Raw genomic sequence first — 22,814 nt, 5'->3', positions numbered from 1 at the left:
TTCATTAAACCACGGCGTATCTGATATGTTGCAATAACTCAAGAAATATAATGTCTGATATAATTAACGGCACAGGCAAACTGTTTAATAAAGCATACCAGAACATTTTTTGCCCCAAGGAAACTAACAAAAAAATGTGATATAATGTGTTTAAACTGGCAATTATTGAAAGCGCTTTGATCTAATAGTTAGAATTAAGTAGACATGAGTGGAAACTATATTGAATGTGTTCTGAAAAATCATTCTGTTCAGTTTATGCTTACCACAAATGTTCCACTTGCAATGCTAAAAAAAAAAATGCGGATTTATTTATTTATTTTTAAAAGGTAATGAAAAAACAAACCAAAAAAAAGTGACCATGTAAGAAATTGGCCATGTGGAACTTTAAATGAAAATCTGTCACCAACAAACTCCTGCACTCTAATGTTAATATGAAATGTTACTTCCTAATAAAGACTTGCCTGTTATGTACTGCTGTACTGTAATACTGCCTAAGTCTTTATGCGAGTTTATTTCTCTTTAGAACACATCATAAGTCGCTCTGTGGATTCAGGCAGGTAGTGAGTGACTTGTACGAGTGCCATATTCTTATACAAAGTTTTTGTATAAGTATTCTGTCCAACATCATAAAATGTTTACAACACAACTAGAGACAGAGAAAATGTCTACCAAGGCAGGAGAAAGTGCAAACAATTTGGCTCCATAATATTTTGCCATCTTTTTCTTTAGGAACCTCATTCATGTTTTAATGCTCCAAAACTCTCTCATTCCATGATGGGCAGATGCTTTTTCATTGTGCCCTCTGCTCCTGGCTGATCTTCTGAAATCTTCTATCTTTACACCAGACGACCTACTGGGAACAAACACGGAACAAGGGTGAAGAGCATGTTCGTTTCACTAGCCGTCCAAAAGACGCACTGACACACACGTTGCGTGACGTGACACCGGCATTCCTGAGCCTGCTTTGTCTCATGCAAGAATCCCCACCCCCACGCAGACACGCACACACGTACCCCAGTTGCACCTGGGAGCATATTACAGAGGGTGAGGAGAGAGAGACTGATGGGTCAGGCAGCCCGCCGCTGACCTGAACACTGACAGCATGAGAAGTGGCTGTAGGAGCAGGGGGCCTCGTGTGCAAGCAGAACCATGCCAGATGCGCGCACTCCACTGATGGCAACTCCCAAAATGCACTCCATTGTAGTGGAATGCTCCAAATGCCTAGAGTTGCCTTGACGCATGATGTGTGTGTGTGTGTGTGTGTGTGGGAGAGAGAGAGAGAGAGAGAGACAGCCTATAGAATGAGAGGGATACAGGCAAGAGTGTATTTTTGCTTGCTCCTGGAAGTCATGTGGGAAACAGATCGTTTCTGTGGTCAAAGCGTAATTCTTTCTCTGCCACTACCTTCTTGTGCTCATCCCTCCTTTTGTTTCTCACTATCTTTCTCCAGTCTCCAGTGCCCTCCCTGCCTCTGCTCTGCACACTATCACAGCTTTAGTCAAAACATTTCGAAATCATCATAGACCCCATGAATGCAAAGATGTACAGTTATTACATTCATATCCACTGAACTATGAGATACTGTAAAGTATATGACACGACACTTGCAGAAGGCCCATCAGAGGCGGCAAGATGGGGCAGGGGACTCCCTTTGGACCCATTAATCACTGCAGAGTTGAGAGGTTGAGAAGATAGGTAGGAAGCCCAGATTGCTTGCAGATGGCTTCTAAACAAGGGGGTGGGAGAGTTGTAGAAGAGCATTCTCCCTCACCACAGCCCACGGGGGAAGGGCCAGCTAGGAGCCTTACCCTAGGGAGCCCATCACATGTTTGCCTGTGTGTGTCTTTGTGTAGAAGAATGGAAGGTTACCAGCAGGTTTTTTGGGGGGTAGGGTACTGCAGGTGTGCTCCACAGCCAAGTCCTGGTATGTTTGTGTTTTATTACCACCACCCCCACCCCCCCACCCCCTGCCCCCCAAAAAACAACAACAAAAAAAAGAACATACTGCTCACACTACTTTAACAGAGATGTAGATGCTTTGCAGACATATCACAACAGAGTGCCCTATCAAACGCAACTATATATTACAGCAGCTATGAGATAACGCGATGTTTATGTCTGTTCTTTAGAGAAGGGACATTAAAGGTGCTTTTGGAGTGAATTTGAGAGTTTGTCTTGTTTGTTCAGCAGCCCAGAGGAGCCACTGAGATCCTGGTGTGAGTGTCTGTGCCCCCTGTCTCCCCTATAGCACTGTCCCCTTTGGCAATTAAGAGGCTCCAGCAAAGCAGCCCACTTTAGCCTCTCCGCATTCAAGCCAGGGAGAGAGCAGTAAAATAGCTGCACCATTAAGGACACAAAGCGTCTCTGCAGACACCATGACCCCTCATCTGATAAAGCGAGGAAACCAGATCCAGTGTGTTGTGGAGCAGCCCCGCTGAACTACTGATCTCTGATTAGAGCAAAGAACGGGTCAGGAGGCCGGGAACAGAGACAGAGCTCCAGGCCAGGAGAGGCCACACAGTGCTATAGTGAAGAAACAGCACTGATACTTAGAGACCAGAGCCTCATAATCCTCATTTTACTCCAATATCAATATTCTTCATACTCATCCAGTACCTGTAAATGACCAGGGATGCCATTAGGGCAAAAAAAAAAAATGTCGGTAGACCTCAGTTATATTATGCAGAACTGTAGAATATGAATATGCTACTAAATTGTTTTGAACCTACAGTACATATAAAATATAAATAGTTCATACATTCTTATATAACTCAAATAACTGTGGACATTCAAAAATGATGTAACCCCCCCCCCCCCCCCCCCCCCCAAATTGCTAAAAATATTACAGGTAAGACCTTTCAATAGGTGTGTCTCTTCTACTCTTCTAATGTACTCCACAAAATACATCAACATGATGTCAGATGTCTGTAAGGTTGTTTCTAAGCAAGTACGTCAGTGTCTCTAGCTTGTGTATAAAGCTGCTATTTCATAAGGCTAATGACCAAAATCCAGACTTTCTCTGCCTCTCTTACACACTCCACACACACACACACACACACACACACACACACACACACACACACACACACACACACACACACACACACACACACACACACACTAACTTCCCTCTAGAAGCCAAGGGAAAAGTTGACAGGACAGGACAGAATGAGTAGCAAGAAACATTTTAGGTTCAAAACAAATGACCAAACAGACACATCTACATTATCCTTGTTCTTAAGTTATAAGTATTAAGTTATTACTAAATAATGATAGTGTTTGTCTTTAGATTGTTGGCCCTCCTCTTTTTGATCATTTTAGAGCATCTAAAAGTGTAAGAGCTGTAATCAAGGGTACAGTTGTCTTTCAGAAGACAATCTATACACTCTGTTCTAGCCAGAAAGCACCAAACAATACTTCCAGTGCAGAAGGAGAGCTTGGAGAATGGGCAGAATAATGTATAGAGCAGGTGGGTCTCAGAGAGAGAGAAACAGCCACCCAAACAAATGGTGTTGAACCACTGACCACCTCTGTTTAACAGCCCTCCTAATTTCCAAACAAGGACATTAAAGTTAAGATGTTCCACTGGGAGGTAATGATTATTCCAGTTAGAGCCCTGTGTTTTTTCAGGGAAAGCAGAAGAATGGACAGTGTGACATTAAGATGATGAGGTAGCGAACTGTTAAGATTCCCACACTGTTAAGATTCCCTTAGTTTTAAAGACTGGTAAATAGCACACTACAAACTCAGTTTAGTCACTTGCATGACCCAGTTTAATTGTATTTTTTTAATTACAATTCCTAAATACATAAAGCATGCTTTATTCAATTCATAAAGCATGCTTTATAGTTGAAAGTGCCTCAGATCTTTCTGACATTACTATGTAAGAAAACATATCAACTTTGCTATTACAATGTCAGGAAGGACCTTTATCTCCTTCTTCCCAGATAAGAAATCATCTACTGATTAGACACCTCGGGTGTGAAACAGTGTAAATTGACCTTTTCAAGTTCTGGATGGATGGTGTTATTTTCCGTGTAGAGCTATAGGGCTATATTTTAATCCAAGTTCCTTACAGTGCTCAGAATCACAACCAAAGTGTATGTTTTGGAAACGTTTCTCTCTTGAGATACATTCACTGTCAAATTCAGCTGCTGCCAGATAAGTTCAGGAAATGTCTATTGGCTCTCATCATGTCTTAGATATTTTGGCAGGGCTGAGTATTTAGATATTTTGGCAGGGGTGCGTCCCAAGCACCGACTACATTCATCAGTTTTATATTTAGTGTGCTCCAGTGACATGACATAAAACTGTCCTTACAAGAAGCTTTATCTAATTTATCAATCCCCCGAGTTTAATCGAGGAAAGGGGTGCCTGGGGGATGAAAGAGAACCCACTGGCTGGGGGTAAGAGAAGCCCCTTCGGTTCCCCAAACGAGCTCACTGTTTATCCTGGCAGCGGTGGTCGATGTCTGCCAGTCCCTGACGTTATGCCCACTCCCAGCCACTGTTTCTCAGCTTGGAGCGGTCAGCGCCAGGGTAAACACATGAGCTCAGCCCTCACTGGATCTCAGCAGGCCCACCACGGACCATAGGCCAGGGTAAACAGGCGCAACGCGACTCATAACAAGGGAATCCCATCGGTGAGAGAGATGTGTGTGCGCAGAGGCTGACAGCCTGTCATCACACGCTAACCACCTTGCTCAGAACAAGATCTTGGGCTAAGAAAGAGACCCAGAGTACGAGAGCAGAAAAGAAAAGAAAGAGAGTAGCTCATGGTCTCAGAAAACAGCGCAAAAGGGAACACACAGTAGCATTTTACATAAATTGTTCTGGACATTGTGAAATGTGAAATGTTTATGTCTAGTCTTAAGAAAATATATATAACAGATGACATTTGACATCCAAACGATAACCCTCCCATAGGGTGAGTGGGTATAACTGTAGAATAACCTGCAGTGCTCCATAAAAGCCTGGTGTGAGAGGGAAGTGACCCAGTTGGTGATCAAAGGGAGATCAGATCCCACATAAGATACAATGAAGAAAATGATGTGTGAGCAGGTATATCCTTCTGTGGCAAACCAAGCTGGCTTGGCCAACTGTAGTTATTCCCTCTAAAGGCAAAGCAGGAGAAGACATGACGATCATCAGAACCCCTGTAATTCCAGATCTATAGCTGTTCAGTACACTCTGAGTTTACAATGTGTGCTGAAGTTGTTCAGCTTCACAAAACTGTGATTACCAGCTTATACTGTGATTCTCTTTTAAGAATATCAGAGCATAATGTAATTATGCAGTATCTTTGCTATGACCCTATGTAATTAATTGATACCCCCCCAAACACACACACACACACACACACACACACACACACACACACACACACACACACACACACACACATACACACGGATTACATTTGGAGCCATCTGCTGTAGTTGAAGCAAACATTAGTAAAAGCGATTAGGGGGCCTTACTCAAAGGTTTTGTTCCTTGCCTTGTCCCCTGACTGATGCTTGCTGTAGTCCCTGTGGAAGGCAGAGAGACACCTACATTAGCTCAGGCAAAGCACTCTACACATGCACACGCACATGCACACACATACTTTTAAATTAATTATGTTTCAATGAAGAAAAGGGATTATGAATGGTTGAACCTCTGTAATCCCCACAAAACTAATCCTGGTTCCTATGTTTGGTTAAATATTCACTTCTCTCTACATGGAATATCCCTTCTCTTGTACAGGTGCACTCTGTAGTTATAAGTATGCTTGTGCTCTCAAAAAGACACTCTCTACAACCTCAGTTAACATCAAGCTGAATATTACAATGGCTTTCAGGATTCGTATAGTTTGATATGGGGAAGGATTCCCATTTATTCATCCATACTGTTATCTATTCATTGAGCAGGCCTGTTGAGCCCCCTCATTGCTCTACAGTGATCACCTTCTCTGCTGACTCCCAGGCATCCTTTCAGCTCCTGCAGAGAGATGGCTTTGTCCTTGTTCAGGTCACAGTAATCACTGAACTTGCGTGCGCACCGCTTGGGCTTGGCTTTCCGCTTCACATATCGTTTGAAAGGCTTCATCTCCTTCCTGCTGATGTCCTGGCTGCCGTTGCTGTCGAGCTGAGCAAAATACCAGTGCACGACGCGCTCTTCCAACGTGTGGCTGCGCTCGGGCTCCACAAACCTGCTGGATAGGGGGGTGGGCAGAGGAGGGGCGAGGTAACACAGGGGCGAGGCGTGCCATGCCACATGTTCAACCATGAAGAGGTTAACCCTGGGCTACTGGGCTTTCCAAACCATTTGCCCATCATAGAAAATTACATAACTTGGCACTTCTACCATTAGACTTCAAAACATCTGACAGCATTGTTTTGAAATTGGCAAACGCTGGCAACTTTCATATTAAAATTAAGAAGGAGAGAGAGAGAGAGAAAGAGACAGAGAAATTGCAGGACATTTCAAACAGAGATACCTCATCAGCTGTGCAAGCAAAGCACAGCACACATTAATAATTTGAGGATTTGACCACAGTATCAGATTAATCATATTACAGTGTTTATAAAGAGAAATGTTACTGGTAATAGCCCTTCTTACCTCCCACCACCAGAGGGAGTTGGCGAATTAACAGTCTCGACCATGTCTTCTGTAAGTGCATCCATCAAGCTGGTTATGAATTCTCCTTTCTTTCCCTCTGGACAGCCTGCCACATTGAAACCAAGAAGGATCCACATGAACACAAGCACACTGAAGCTGCAAAATGTCTTTACCCATAAGTCGGGCACTCTATCCTCCCCATCGTCCAGAACAGCAGCCCTGAGAGCTGTCGCAGTTAAACACTCAGCGTGATTCTTGTTTTTTTTTTCACTACCTGACCTAGAAAAATGCACAAATGGTCACAAATATATTCTCTTGGCTGCACTTACTGTTGTGGAGAAGGTGAAGGTGTATTTGTGAACACAGAGGAGGTACGAAAGAGCTTAGACACAAAAGAGCTGAAGGTGGCACAAGCGGTCATCGAGCACCCAGTTAACTTTTACGACGCATCAACGAACACCTTGGTTTGCGCTATTTAATTGCTCCAGATTCAGGGCCCCAGCAGCATGGGTCAACAGCCCCAAAGCTTTCACCCTAATTGTGTCTCTTAAAGCATGACTTCAAACAAGAGAAGGTAATAAACTAATCTACTAGTTTTACAGTTTTGTCCCTGTCTTGGTCTCTTTGCATTTCTCTTTAAGCTCACAGTGTCTTCCTGCACAGCCTCTTGTCTCTTCATTGCCTTTCCTCTGGCCTCTGGTGGTCCACAGTCCGTGGGTGGACAGTGGGCTTCTCTGGCATGCCAGGTGAATCCAATTAGTATCAGTGTAGCAGGGACCAGTGATGGGATGTGCCATTTCATTGCCTTTCATCCCTTAAATTGGAGTATATGGACTTGGGTCCATGTGTTTCAGACATGAAGTTTTATACACCTTGGATGCACAAAATGTGAATGCAGCCAGAAAAAAAAAAAATAATAATAATGTGCTTACTTGTGCCTTCTTTTATTTCTAGCTCAACTGTGTTTCACTCAGGTGAAAGGACTGACTAGCTGCTGGAACTAACCTCATGACATGTCCAGAAATGTGCTTCTCTTCATGGCTGTGGCCATGGAGGCTGTGATGTGGCAGCGCATCCAGGCTAGAGTACGTAAAAATAATTCTCCTCCACCCCCCATGGCCAGCACCACCCGCCCAATCCCCCCTATTGCAGGCAGTCGACAGCGGCCCAACCAGCCATAAACCAGGGCACACATCTGCTGCACAGTCAGGGGCCATGTTTTACTCTGTAAACGTACCAGATGGGGAATTAAAGGGGGCTAACAATGAAATTTTAAATGAAGGGGAGAGAGTAGATCAACCAAAGTAAAGGATTTAGGAACCTCATGAAAGCCTGCAAGTTGAAAAGGAGACCACCGTGAGGTGTCAACACATGGCAAGCATAATCTTATAACTGTATCAAACAATGTTCCTGAGCACAAACGGATACTAGAAGAACTCTTACTGTGGTGCTCAGATGTTTATAGCTAAAACCAGTATCAGCAGGGATGTCTCTTTTAACTTGAAGTTTACCAAGACCATTCTGAAACTGGATAGCCTCTTTCCTCACCTGTCAGGTCTCTGTCTCTGAAAGAGTTCTCCATCTCGGACACCTGGGAGTGGGCTGTATTGTCACACTCTGGCTCTTTATACCTGAGAAGGAGAATGAGAAAGAGAGAGAAAGAGAGAGAGTGAAACAGAGAGAGAAAGACAGACAGACATTAAAAGAGAAGGATGAAAAGAGAGAGTCAGAGAAAAACAGACAATCAGATATTAAGAGAGAGTGAGAGAGGGAAAGAGAAGGAAAGAGGTGTGGGAGAGCGAGACAGAGGGAGGGAGACAGAGGGAGAGAGAGGTAGGGAGAGGGAGATGGGGGGCGTATGAGATTCCACATTCCTGGTAGAGCTTTAAACTCAATATTAAGGAGCTACAAAATCCAAGGCCATGAGTCCAGACCTGTTAATTTTAAGAAAAGAGGGGTCTATTGTTATAACAATCCTGGGAAAGTGATCCGTAAAAATCACTTTAAAGCAGAAGTGTAAACCTAATGCTATTTAGACTAATGTCTTTGCCTGTGATTTAAGGGAAGTGGCACAAAAAGAGCTTGTTTTGCAGAACCTGGTGTGCCTATGCTTTATGTAATAATCATTAATACTGACAGACAGACAGAAATAATTGTTTTCCAAACACCTCTTCAAACGAAGGAAAGTGTAAATGAATGTATTTTTTTTGAATACCATCAATAATCACTCTTGCTGATTCTTGGACAAGTTGATGTGGATTGTGCATTTAATTTCACTTTTTGATCAATGGGCTTGCCTTTTTTCCCATTTCAAAAACTTTCAGTGTTCCAAGCACAAGTGTCTGAGGCAGGAAAGAGGCACGTTGTCTCACACTTAACAAGAGTTAAGACATCCAAAACATCTGTCTGGCAGTTAAAACTCTCAACCTGAGCAGAAAACATAGGTAGACTGCAGTCTTTTTGCTTCAAATTTAAACTGCAAACTTTTCAAAGACACTTCATTTATCACCTGCTCCATTCATGTGCCTGGCAAAGAGAATCCAGCCATGTATTTCTCTCCACAAGATTTCTCTCCAAAGAAAAATATTTTAATTCTCAATAGATTTTCTAAAAGTTTGATTCTAGTTGCTTTTCCATAAAGAAGATAAGACATAAAAAAGACAACGGGATATTTGATAAGTTCTTTGTTCTTTCCCTGTACTTGCCTGGCTGAGGTTCCTGGTATGGGCCGCCCCGTGTCCACCACGACACACCAGCAGTACCCAGTGGACTGGTGGCACTGGACTGGCTTGTACAGGCCCATTGACCCACAGTCCGGAATGAAGGTGGCATCTTGTGAGTTCACCCGAGCCTCCTCCAGGGCAATGTGCCGCTCCTGGTCACAGGAGGGAACTTTCTCTAGAACCATGAGAGACATGCTCATTTTACCCAGGGTTCAGGCAGGAGGACAGCTCAAGAAACAGAAACACATAAATATCAGAGGCATTTGTGTGGAAAGCACAAGCGCAAGTGTGGAAAGCACAAGTGCAATATAATACCTTGAAGAGACAGAACAAAAAGTTGGTGGAATAAAGTGTTGAATGCAGTATTTCATATTGATACTACAAAATGGAAATATACTACTGGGCCTAAAACCAAGTTGTTATTATGCAACATATAAACATATAACCATCCTTACTGGAGTACAAAATTGTTTCTTGTTGCCCATATTGATCAAATTACAACTGCAATCTGAAATTCTGTATTGACACAAAACATTTGATGGAATGTGGAAGTGTTTATTTAAATTATAACAGGCAGAAGCTCAGTGATGGGAAAATTCTTTAACCTTTCTCTGAGGCCTGAAGCCTCACACAGGATTTCAGCCACCCAACCTCTCCAAAACCCACACAGTTAAATTTATTAACACAATGAACACTTAAAAGATGTTCGTTTAAATGTTTTTACGCCTTGTCTCATAAATCTCTATTTATGTTGAAATCCATTTAGTGCATCACTCACTCACTGTGACAGGGGCCAAACACGGCAGCTAATCCTGCTAGTGCTCCTCTGAAGAGGGTTCTACTGCCTCTAATTCATGTCCTATTTAATCGAGTGTGTTTATGGAGCATTAAGCTCAATACAAGAAGCCTCCTCAAGCTCTCTCCCTGCAGTGGATTGCCTCTGTGTGAGCCTTTCACTCAAGCACACAGTTCAAGCTGGCCAACAGGTGGGCCAGTAAGTCAACTGTGACCTTATACATGCTGTCTGTCTCTCTCTCTCTCTCTCTCTCTCTCTCTCTCTCTCTCTCTCTCTCTCACACACACACACACACACACACACACACACACACACACACACACCCACACAGTCTTGTATTATCATCTGCGCGAAGACCTTTACTGTGGCTAACTATTCCTACACCTATACCCTTGCCTTTAGTTACTGAAATAAAACCTCTTGGTTTTTTTATTGCTGCTAATAAAATATGTGTGTGTGTGTGTGTGTGTGTGTGTGTGTGTGTGTGTGTGTTGGTCAAAAAAGTCTTTTTTTTTCTTTCGTAAACTCATGCAAATTTTTATGTGCAAAGCATGTCAAAATGTGTATGTTTTCATAAGGACATTTGAACATCTTACAGAGATGAACACCTTCATCAACACACACACACACACACACACACACACACACACACACACACACACACACACACACACACACACACACACACACACACACACAAACCCACTAACACAGCAACCGCCCCCACCCCAAATAATCTAATGTCCCCAGTCATGTTCTACCAGCTCATATTACTCCCTGGGTTTGTGTTGTGGCTAAGCAAATTTCTTGGATAAAGAGGAGGGGGTGGGCTGTATTGGGCTGACTCCAAACTGTGGGAGATTTAAATGGTAAAGCATGCCCCAGGCCAACCTAAGGCTGCAGGAGCCAAGAGTTGTCGGAGCCTCCAAGTAAAAAGCATGATCTACAGCTTCACTGTCTGGAAGCAAATGCTGCTTTTTTCGCTTGTGCGTCCCTTGCAAACAGTTCTGGTGCAGAGCTTCACAGTGCTGGCATGCCTTGGATCAGGCCTGAAGCATCTGAAGTGGGACCTGGCTGGAATGGGGGTGGCAGTGGTGGTGGTGGGGGACCTGTTTTCAGCAAACGTCTGCCATCCAGGCGCGAGCATGAGTCAAGATGCATGCTTTATGCTCAAGTGTTCTGAGTAGCCTGTGCTTTTGGCCAAGGCTCTTCACATCCAAATTATTTAGCACTGTTTATTATAGCGAGGGTATACTGGCGCCAAGCAGCTGCGATTCCCAAAAGAATTTTTTTTTTCTTCCCTTTTTTTATATACACAAAAGTGGGGGAAAATGTTGGACAGTTGTAATTCAATCTTCCTTTTTTTCCTAGTATGCATGTTCAACTTTATCAGTGACTCTTCTTCTATGTTGACTGCCTTTTGTTACTTTGGTTTTTGTCTTTTTATTGTTGCTGGGGCATGAGATGTCAGGGAGATTCTGCGCAAACCAATAAGATGTGAGAGGACAACTGAGCTGGGAGCACATTGCCTCGCTGTATTGTTTGCCATTTCTCCATGCTGTTTAGTCTTGTATGGATTAGCTGAGATGAAGTGAGCTGAGATGAAGTGAGGTGTCATTTCTCCACTATCGCAGCCGAATAGAGAATCCCCTCATTTCCCATGCAACGACTGCCAGCCAAAAAAAACAGCTGTGAAGTCTGAAGTGTTCAAACTTATCAGTCTCCTGTAAACATAATGTTCTTTTTCTCATGTTCATTCTCTCTCTCTCTCTCTCTCTCTCTCTCTCTCTCTCTCTCTCTCTCTCTCTCTCTCACTTTCACACAAACACACACACAAGGCACAAAAGTCATCTGCTCAATTATTTTCAGCTGTGGTCACTCTTATACCAATGCTCTTAGAACAGATAAACTAGTGGGAGATGCAGGCATGGTTTGCATTGGTCAAGGTTATCTGGATTAGACTCATAAGGGCACAATTTTTTCTTTGCCTTTTGTAATATTTCCCATATACACAGTGGCAAGTAGTAGTAGGAAGAAAATTAAAGCAATAATACCTCATAATACATTATGTTGTATGTCATCAATGGTCACACACTCTAATACTTCGTTGAACTGCCTTTATCTTTGATTACGCCACACATTCGCTGTGGCATCATTTCCACAAACGTCTGCAATGTCACAACATTTATTTCTGTCCAGAGTTGCATTCATTTTTCCCCAAGATCTTGTATTGTTGTTGGGAGATTTGGACCACTGGGCAAAGTCTTCTCCAGCACATCCCAAAGATTCTCATTGGGGTTCAGGTCTGGACTTTGTGGTGGCCAATCCATGTGTGAAAATGATGTCTCATGCTCCCTGAACCACTCTTTCACAATTTGAGCCCAATGAATCCTGGAATTGTCAGCTTGAAATATGCCTGTGCCATCAGGGAAGAAAAAAATCCATTGATGGAATAACCTGGTCGTTCAGTATATTGAGGTAGTCAGCTGACCTCATTCTTTGGGCACATAATGTTGCTGAACCTAGACCTGACCAACTGCAGCAACCCCAGATCATAGCACTACCCCGACAGGCTTGTACGGTAGGCACAAGGCGCCTCTCTTGTTACCCTGATGTGCCCGTCACTCTAGAACAGAGTAAATCTGGACTCATCAGACCACATGACCATCTTCCATTGCTCCAGAGTCCAATCTTTATGCTCCCTAGCAAATTGAAGCCATTTTTGCCAGTTAGCCTCACTGACAAGTGGTTTTCTTAAGGCTACACAGCTGTTTAGTCCCAATCCCTTGAGTTCCTTTCGCATTGTGCATGTAGAAATGCTCTTTCACTATTAAACATATCCCTGAGTTCTACTGTTGTTTTTCTACGATTTGATTTGACCACACATTTAAGTGATCGCTGATCACAATCATTCAAGACTTTTTTCCAACCATATTATTGCCTCGAAGATGATGTTTCCCCACTGTCCTTCCACTTTTTAATAATGTGTTGGACAGTTCTTAACCCAATTTTAGTAGTTTCAGCAATCTCCTTTGATGTTTTCTCTGCTTGATGCAGGCCAATAATTTGACCCTTCTGAAACAGATTAACATCTTTTCCATGACCACAGGATGTATCTTTCGACATGGTTATTTAACAAATGAGAAGCTACTCACGGCATCTGTTAGGGTTAAATAACTTGTTGCCAGCTGAAACAATCACCCATGCAGTAATTATCCAATGGGAGGGTCTTACCTATTTGCTTAGTTAAATCTAGGTGGTGACCTTTTATATATATATATATATATATATATATATATAAGGTATATATATATACCTATATATATATATATATATATATATATAAATAAAAGGTGTATATATATATATATATATATATATATATATATATATACACTACAGTGTTAAAAAGAATACTTTTTCTTGTGATTGCAGGTGAAATGTCAAAGCAATAGATAATGATCTAGGCTGTCATAGTGAATTATTTTAAACTTCACCCAAAGCACATCATAGTACCTGGCTCTCTTGAGAATCAACATATGGCCATGGGGCTTTTGAATATAAAAAAAAACAGATCGTGCAACCAGCTCAACAACCTTCATGATGTGCCCAGAACTACCACTACATTCCCCTGATCTAGGATCGAGGGGTTTGTCCTCCCAGACTGTAAACTCTAATCAGAAGCAGGAGCAGGCTTCCAAAAGGGTCCCGAACCGCTGAACTGCTGTCAGCACAGATCAGGCTCCGCCCTGCTCTGAGCGAGACCTTTCTTCATCACAGAATGCCCCACCATCACAACGACATGCTGCTTTTGCTTGTGTTTTGCGGGAGCCTGCAAACAGCCCTGCCTGCTCCTCCCCTACCAGTGTAAGGCATGCTGCACACACTGTGTTCCCCTGGCCACGTCAGGGACCACACAAGCCTTTTTACAAGCTGCCGGAATTTCTCATACATGGAGACATACATATATGCACGTGTGATACATATATGCAAAGGCACAACATGCATGCACGATCGCACGCATATGCCACTCTGCTTCCAATCACATCAGCCACACTCCCATAATTCAGTCCCCTCTCCATCCCGTCCCATGCTCATATGTGCGACTCCCCTAGATGGATGGAGCTGACCAGGCAAAACCAGGGTGAGGTCAAACTTATTAGAAGTAAATTGAAGAGGAGACAAAAAAGAGCTAAATAAATTACACTGAGGAGAGCAGAGAGAAGAGGGTGTCATAGTCCTAGCGGAGTTAGGTTTCCCATTTCTGGACATGTTTTATATTGAATCTAAAACAATTGAAAGAAAAAGAAAAAGAAAAAAGGAAAATGTTGCGCAATAAACATCCCTCAAGTGCTTGAGCCTGGATGCTGTTATTGTAATATGACTACAGGAGAGGAGCTTCATGGGAGTGTCTTTGAAATGTCAGATCAATCCACAGACACATACATTACACACCCCTGCTAATGACAATACCACTTAAAGAGAAGTAACATAAAGAAAACTTCTATGCAGTTTCAGTTTTGTTAACATTTACTAACTAAACTGAAAACAGAACTCAACAGTAGTATCAGACAGCAGTGGTTAATGCAGTATCAGGTAACACATCCATTGTGTCCTCGTACTTGTTTAAAGGTTTATGAAGTAAGCAATTCATGCTGCTGGTATACAGAGCGGCCTCTGTACTAACTCTGTATTCAAACCTGAAAGACTGAAATGGTGCTGCCTGTCTGAGCAAAGAAATTAAACCAGAAAGACAAAAAATCATTCCGCAAGCACATGGATCATTTACAATATACAGTGCAAGAATAATGTAGATATGCATTATTTCAAATGTCATCGTTCTTACACGGTGAGAGTAAAGCGATTCTACTCTGTGATAATCCTGTGAACAGGGTGAGGCGACAGTGTGGAGTCCCACCTGTCCTCCTGCTGCTGGAGTTGTTCTGTTTGTTCTCTTTATAGACCAAGTGCTTGATCCACAGCGTAGGTGCAGTGATTTCTGGCAGCCCAAACACAACACAACAGTGCATGATAAGGCACACGCAAAACACACTAAAAACACAAAACACACAACACACAAAAACACACAAAACATATAAAATACACAAAACACCTAAAACCCTCAAGATTCATAACATACAAAATACATAAAATGCACAAGATCCACAAAACACATAGAATGCACGAAACACATAAAATACACAAAACACATAGGATGCACAAGATCCACAAAACAACATGCAGAAGAACAAAGCAGCCTCTGTCATGATTTTCCTTCATTTGGGAGCTGGACTCACCGTCGCCATCGGGGCGATGGGTCTCCATGGTGGGCGTGGGCTTGGAGCCATCATCTGGGTTCAGGGTGAGAAAGAAGCGGAAAGAGACTACAATTATTGAGGTTAATACGATCTACTCTCCAGAACTGTTGAATGGTTGGGATTTGCATGTAGCCCGGCCAAGAGCACAGAAGACAGACAGATAAGAGGAGCAGAGGTACAGAAGATACCAGAGACCAGAGCAACATTCAGCACATTCAGGATTCAACATTCAGGATTGTGCCTCATCCACTCATCCATTCTATGCTTTTCTCACACGATCCTTCACACTTCACTCACATGTAAGGCACTGAGAAGACCTGTAAGCCAGCAGGGTCTACAGCAGATTTCTCTGGGTCGTTTCTCTTTGTCCGAAGGTTCAGCAATTGATTAAGGTCAATGTGCGGTGCAGTGGCAGTAGGCTCCTCCGGTACTCACCCAGACATGTGCCAGACATTCCCTCTTTTCTTTGGAACCCCATCAAGCATATGCCAGCCCTGGCAATGCTCAGATCGGGTTGGTACAGGAGGTTGGGGCACAGAACATAATTACTTAAACTGTCATTAGAGAAAGAGACAGCGGCCAGAATAGGCCTCTCCACTCGAGGGCCCACAGTGGAACACTCCACTAAAGATTTTTTTTTTTTTAACTAGTCTATCACTAAATGACAGCAAAGTAGTCAAATTTAAACAACAGTGATTACATTTCCATATAAATCAATTATGTATAATCAATTATGTGCTGGCATGCTAAACTATATAAGCAGATTAAAAGTCCTAGTTTTTCTCTAAATGTCAGAACATAATTTGTCCTTTGAGGATGGAACTGGTTGCTAGCACATTCACATAACGAGTAGCCCATGAAGATCAGGTGCGGTACGGGTTCGTCACTGCATAAAGTGCAGCATCATCTCTGTGTGCCCACATCTCTGCTGTTAGCCTCTGTTGTTAACGCTTGCTTTAGTGGTTTGGGATTTCACTGCTGCAGTGGGGAGTTCGAAGACACTGGAGGTCATGGCGCAGAGAGAGGGGCAGGCCGACACAACTCACCCTTTGATCAGAGGTAAGGCCTCTCCTCTGGCCGTAAAACCTAACAACTGGAATACTTTTTCATTGTTTATGGTCCCTTGAAGCCAAGCACCTACTTACAGAAAAGTAAACCCAGGGTCAAGCTTGACTCAAATAAGCTGGTGTTGTCTGATACGAACAACATAACAAGATGACCCCCAGTCATTTGAAAAGATATCCCCTATAGTTCTTGATCATTGATATTCCAGTTTCCAAATGCATTTTTACACACACTCATGCATGTGCAAGCTCACACACACACACACACACACACACACACACACACACACACACACACACACACACACACACACACACAAACAAACAAACAGAGTGATACAACCACATTCTTTGAGGATCTCAACTCACCTTTTCGGCCAGAACTAGGGGGTCCTGGGGGTTTATCAGTTACTGAACCTTTGGAGAGAGAATACAAGGTTGGTAAACCCCTGATCATGGAGCATTTACGTGAGCTTCAATTACATATAACAAACATGATTTAGAAAAGTTCACCATTTGCAGAAATGTGCTGTTGATGATGAAACATGTACATGTTCTAACACAGTCAGGTACAAAAAAGGCAACGCCTGTGACAACTGCAACATTGTTTGGATATAGTCTGGAACTTGACAAAGATCAGACAATGAGCAGGTTTAAATAACAATTTAATGTCTATTAAAGACTGAAAGAAAAACATTGAAAAACTCCATGCACATCTGAATTTAACTTACTGTATGTCTACCCCACTAATTCTACCAGACATTTCTAAAATATGCAGTATCACCTAATGACAATATTATTTGTTGATTCCTTCACCAAAGATAAAACAATTGAATGGGGACAAGGCTGCATTAGGATGCCAGACACCTGTCACCTATTCTGCAATTATTCTTATTGATTAGTCACACATAATCTGTTACAAAACAGCACTAATGAAAGCACATTCAGTGTAAACAATTGCAATGTTTATTGTTACTATGTACAAGGTCAAAAGTCAGTGGTCATGGATCCAGGTATGTGCAAACATTAAGGCTGGCATGCAAAAATCCACCAGATTACATTTACACCAATCAAAATGTGAGGGAGAAAGGAATCTGAATGAAAGGCAGTTTGAAGGAAACTTTACTACCTGTCAATCCACTTGTCCCAGTATGAGTTCTCATAAATTCACGGAAGTTTCCTGCAAACGTGTGTGAGATATTTCACTTTTGTCATGATTCATTATATTATTTTGTTTAATATTCCATGATCTTCATCATTTGATCCTCATCATACAGGTCCTCATCGTTTGAACATTTAACGAAGGTTCTGACACCCTAGTTTGATTTATAATTTATAATGAATCATTGGCAGAACATAATTAATGTGAGATCTCACAGGACCTAGTTTAAAATCAGTCATAAAAAACAACACAGTTCTGAAAGAGTGTGGACGTCTTCAGGAGCTCATAGACAAAAGTGTGACAGGATACCTTTTCAAGAAACAATAATGAAATTAATGAATCTTATGCAGGACAACAGGGCAACAGGTAGTGAGGCTTAGTCCTAACTTCAAAGCAAAACATATTCAGTCTGACAACTCCTGAGGAGCTTGAAGAGCAAATTTTATGACAGGTTTCAATGGTGTGTCTATGCTTGGACACAGTTGGGCTCAATGTGGGAGTAGTGACCAACCATACGAACAGCCTGGGGAATCCACGGAAGCTCAGGTCAGTGTGAGGTAACCCGTAACTACACAATGTAAAAACGTGAAGAAAGAAAGAAAGAAACAAACAAACAAACTAGACTAGAAACAGGTGCCCTAATCATACTGCAATCTAATTCTGGCAGGAGACCAGGGTATTATCTTCAGTAGGGAAATTATAGCCATTACAGTAAAGTTTTCCCATTCACTTTCACAAAGAACCACTCCTCTCACATCAAGTATCTTCCTCAGAAAGCAAATTGCATATGTGTGTATGTGTGTGTGCATGTGTGTGTGTATGTGTGTGTGTATGTGTGTGTGTATGTGCATTGAATGGTGGGATGGGGGGGGGCAGTTGTGGAAGAAGCATTGTGATGTAGGTAGAGGGCAAAAGTAGAGAGAGACAAGTTTGAACATTTTAAGTTTGAAAAACTCTTCCAAGACATCCATCAAGAACAGACACAGTGCACAAACAGAGGACATGTAGAATAAACACAGAAGTAGCTGGCCTTTAACATCGTGGTGAGTCAAACAAAGAGCAGAACCTGGATCAAAGAAAGTCTAATAGGTTTCTTGGTTTTGATGCACAGATCTCTGCTGCTACACTACAGAACACATACCTCTTAACACACACACACACACACACACACACACACACACACACACACACACACACACACACACACACACACACACACACACACACACACACACACACACCCAAACACAATACATTTAGCTGAATTAACTCCAATTTAAACTAAATCAAAGCTACTATCATATTCATGTTCATCCTATCCTATGTTCATGCATACACAAACCCACCCACACACACACACACACACACACACACACACACACAGACACAAACGTTCTGGAGTACCTGAGCACACTGGGGTCTTGTTGTGCACTGAGGAGCCACTGACAGGCTTGCCGTCTGTGGTCACACACCAGCAGTAGCCCGTGAGAGTGTGGCACTGGACCTACCATTGACACATACATATATGCATGCACACATCCACCCACACACAGAAACACACATGTGCACAAACACACACACACACACACACACACACACACAAACACACACACATACACAAAGAGACCTCCATGAAGCTGAAGATGACAGAAGATATAGGCAGACTGATGAAAAATAGCTCACAATATTCACTGACAGCTAATGTGGATTTGGCAAGCCTTTCTGACAAATTATTGCATAGATGGATCCAGTGGGCAGAACAGGTCTCTGAAGTGACTTAAGGTGCACTTTTCCAAAAGTGATCCCAATGTTTAGCTATTGATGAGAAACACAGATGAGCACAACGTTCCTTGGAGTCAGACCAAGGTTGCAGGCAAATCTCGGAAGACTCTTTCCCCAGGGTACAGTGCTGTACAGAGAGTCCTGCACGCCTGTGGGTGTCAGAGGTGAGATGTGGAGCATAGTGGTAGAAAGTGCTGTCGGACCTGTGCAAATGTGCCATCTTCATTGCACTCTGGGATGAAGATAGCTTCCTGGGGCCGTTTGGCTTGCTCCAGTGCCTGGCTCCTCTCCACCCGGCACTTAGACTGACCTGCTTCTGCAACATACAAGCAGCTAAACTCACTCTCAGGCAACTGCTCTTCGAGACACACTTCATTAAAACATACAGCATCTGTGTCACTGGAATATATGTGATATGTACTTAATATATTGTCTGCCATGTCAAGTGTCATGGTTTTCAGGGTGCTATTGGGAGACCATTAGAAAATCTGTAATACAAATATTATAATAAAATATTAATCATGTACCATCACAAAAGACATGATGCTTTTTTAAAAAATCATAGTGATGCATTAAATACATTGGCAAAGTAGGAATAGACAAAATTCCTAGTTTTTAACAAACTAGAAGGTTTTAATTGGGGTAGGCCATGACGTTCCAGTATGCAAGCACTTGGACACTGAGCAGAAACACATGGCCAGTGAGTAGCCAGTCATTTTGGACAAATAAACAACACTTAAACCCTGGATCACAGTCCTGGACTGATCCCAGGGAAAAGAGAGCCTAACTACCATAATAGTGCTTAATTTTCTCACTGTTAAACAAACAAGTCTCTGTTCAGTTTTTTTTCTTTTTCTTTTCACATTCTTACAAATTGCTAGACTGCAGGTAAAATGTGTGCATGCAAACTAAACTCCCACCCAAGAAAAAACACATCTACACACCTGTAAGCAACTTGGAGAATTTTAAGGTACCAACATAACCGTGCATGTACAGAAAGACAAATGAGGATCATTTGCTGGAACTATTAAGTAAGTAGGAAATTAGTTGACCTTCAGAAACACACAGAATTTCACAATACATGTGTACCTAAGTGTGACTTCTTTTACCCTTCTCCTTCACCCTAATGACTGAACAGGTGTTTGAAGTGATTAAAACTGTAAGAGATACTTCAGGCCCACAGGCAAGATGGAAAGTAGGTTTCTACTCTCAGTATACACACTGACTACTGCTTGATTAAGCATAATGGCACACAGCAGGAGAAGTTATCTCCAAACGGATAACAAGCTGCCAGTTATATTGGCCACGACAGTTAGGTGTGAAGCTGATGAAGAATGATCTGAACCCAGGGAAGGCAGTCCATCCAGCCTTCAATCTTCAATAAGTATGGGAATGAAGCAATGGGGATGTAAAATGACCTACACACACACACACACACACACACACACACACACACACACACACACACGAAACTCCCCTAAGCTTTGTGATGACAACTTTGGTACATGATTGAAACCTGGCATAAACACATTGATTAAAATGATGTTAATGATAACTTAAATGGGTCATCTGAATTCAGCTGCATTCATTTTTGTGATTACTGTTTTCCCAAGAGAATGAATTCCACTTGTATAAGCCCAGAAAACATTGTCAGAGATTACAAAATGCTAAAAGCAGTTCTTTATAAGAAAACCTTTCTTGCTTTTGGTCTGCAATAGTAATAATATTTTATTAGATTTCACTGCCTTTTCTCATTTCACTGACTTTTCTCATTGAATGTGCAATAGGGGAAAATCAAAATACAAAAACTAAATGTGCAGTCAGTGATCAGTAATTTTTAGCTACTTTTATTTTTTACTTATTCATTTTCAGGGATTTTTTTTTTACTTGTTACATTTCATAAGCTTCTCAATGTACATTTTAGATATTGCTTGTGTCCCTGATTTCAGCCTCCTTTTGTTTAAATGCCTTATATACTTATACACATACCAATGTGCATAAAGAGCAAACCACACTGTGTTGTGGTGTTCTAATGTTTTAACTGATCTAGTCTATACATCTTGAGACCTGTACTGTTAAGCTTCAATAGCTAATGCAAGTACACCTTCCTTTATACTGCCATAATCTGACTCAGTTACTTCAGAGACCGATACAATAAATCTACTCCATGTGAACAGCAACTACATTTCATTTAGCTATTTTTTTTGTCACTATGACAAAGAAATGTGAATTACTTTCCATCTATACACAAAAGTCAGAGAAAACAAGTCCCCCCAAAATGTTGTACCAACAAGCATGTATGCACCATCTGGAGCAATGTTATATTAAACAATGTAGCTTGTGGTTTGTTTCTTTGTACATGTGTATTAAGGTATAATATAAAATGCAGAATTTCCATCCCTTGCACCTACACAAGGTCAAGATATCACAAGCACAAGCAGTTGCAAGCACAATTTAATATTTGGTTGTTTTCTTCTAACACAGAGAGCAAGAGCTGAATTATTAATTTGGTGAGCCCATAAAAAGGGAACATATGTCTTGTACAATGTTACTTAAATGCTAATATTTAATTCAACACTATTAGTATTATCCTTTAGCATCATTTAGTATAGTTGCTAAGAAATCCAATCTGCTGGATTAATGCTTTAGTTTCAAGTGGAGTGGGAGTTTGGGTTGAAAGCCTACGCCACTCAAAAAGGTGCTTCAGTACAGTATTGCAACATTTATTATCTTTGGGATATATGCCTACTGTTGCTACTGGCTCAAATAAAGGCACTGGTTCAATTCCTATTGGCATGTTAGGAACTTTGGTCTGGCAGATGGAAAAGTATTGTCATAAAACAGAAAATCAATCAGAAAAACAAACAGAAATGTAATTGTTATCAGAAAAGGAATGAACTGCCTAAAGGCAGTTCTGTGATGAAGGCTGAAGGCAAGTACCCTACCCAGGACTCAAACCCAGGTCTGACAGGAGTTAAATGTGAGCTCTGACCACAAGACCTAAAAGCCACCTCTGTGGCATAACAGTCAGAGCATCCATTTAACCTTCCTAAGGAACAGCCTCCATCATATCATCCTCCCCTTCAGAGCATGTCAGTCTCCATCACAATAACTTCACCACCCAGGAGTGCCCCTGTGCATGATACTGTCCATGTGCACACAATTGCCCTTCCAATCAGGGTCATGCCCATGCCACTCATCAGGGGTCCCCACACTGGGCTACATGATCCCTTCACAGCAGGACAGGGCTCATCAACATGGGGCATGCTCCCAATGTCCTCACTGCCATCCCACTTCTGACACCATGTGTGATGAAAGCTGAAGGCAGGAACCCTACCCAGGACTCAAACCCAGGTCGGACAGGAGGTAA

General features: G+C 42.1%; 1 protein-coding gene across 17 annotated transcripts in view; it reads right to left on the bottom strand.

Moving 5' to 3' along the window:
• Window positions 1-63: 63 nt before the first annotated feature.
• The window catches only part of smoc1 (SPARC related modular calcium binding 1), a 33,045-nt gene continuing 10,294 nt past the window's right edge, over window positions 64-22,814 (bottom strand). For 2 of the 17 annotated variants that reach the window (XM_081721529.1, XM_081721540.1), the window contains 12 exons: window positions 19,648-19,760; window positions 19,067-19,166; window positions 17,630-17,680; window positions 16,870-16,917; window positions 15,416-15,502; window positions 15,037-15,117; window positions 9,305-9,497; window positions 8,148-8,230; window positions 6,600-6,705; window positions 5,945-6,192; window positions 5,477-5,527; window positions 2,824-5,113 (listed from right to left, as the gene is read on the bottom strand). In XM_081721529.1, the coding sequence (XP_081577655.1) occupies window positions 5,016-5,113; window positions 5,477-5,527; window positions 5,945-6,192; window positions 6,600-6,705; window positions 8,148-8,230; window positions 9,305-9,497; window positions 15,037-15,117; window positions 15,416-15,502; window positions 16,870-16,917; window positions 17,630-17,680; window positions 19,067-19,166; window positions 19,648-19,760 (1,259 nt within the window). In that variant the 3' untranslated portion in view covers window positions 2,824-5,015. Of the gene's footprint in view, window positions 854-2,823; window positions 5,114-5,476; window positions 5,528-5,944; window positions 6,193-6,599; window positions 6,706-8,147; window positions 8,231-9,304; window positions 9,498-15,036; window positions 15,118-15,415; window positions 15,503-16,869; window positions 16,918-17,629; window positions 17,681-19,066; window positions 19,167-19,647; window positions 19,761-19,865; window positions 19,933-20,388; window positions 20,824-22,814 lie in introns of those variants that run through there. The other 15 variants (XM_081721530.1, XM_081721532.1, XM_081721534.1 and 12 more) reach the window with 12 other exon arrangements.

Source organism: Electrophorus electricus, chromosome 10, assembly GCF_041902795.1.
Source record: "Electrophorus electricus isolate QZ-2024a chromosome 10, ASM4190279v1, whole genome shotgun sequence".
NCBI lineage: Eukaryota > Metazoa > Chordata > Actinopteri > Gymnotiformes > Gymnotidae > Electrophorus > Electrophorus electricus.
This window is presented reverse-complemented; position numbering and strand designations above follow the sequence as displayed.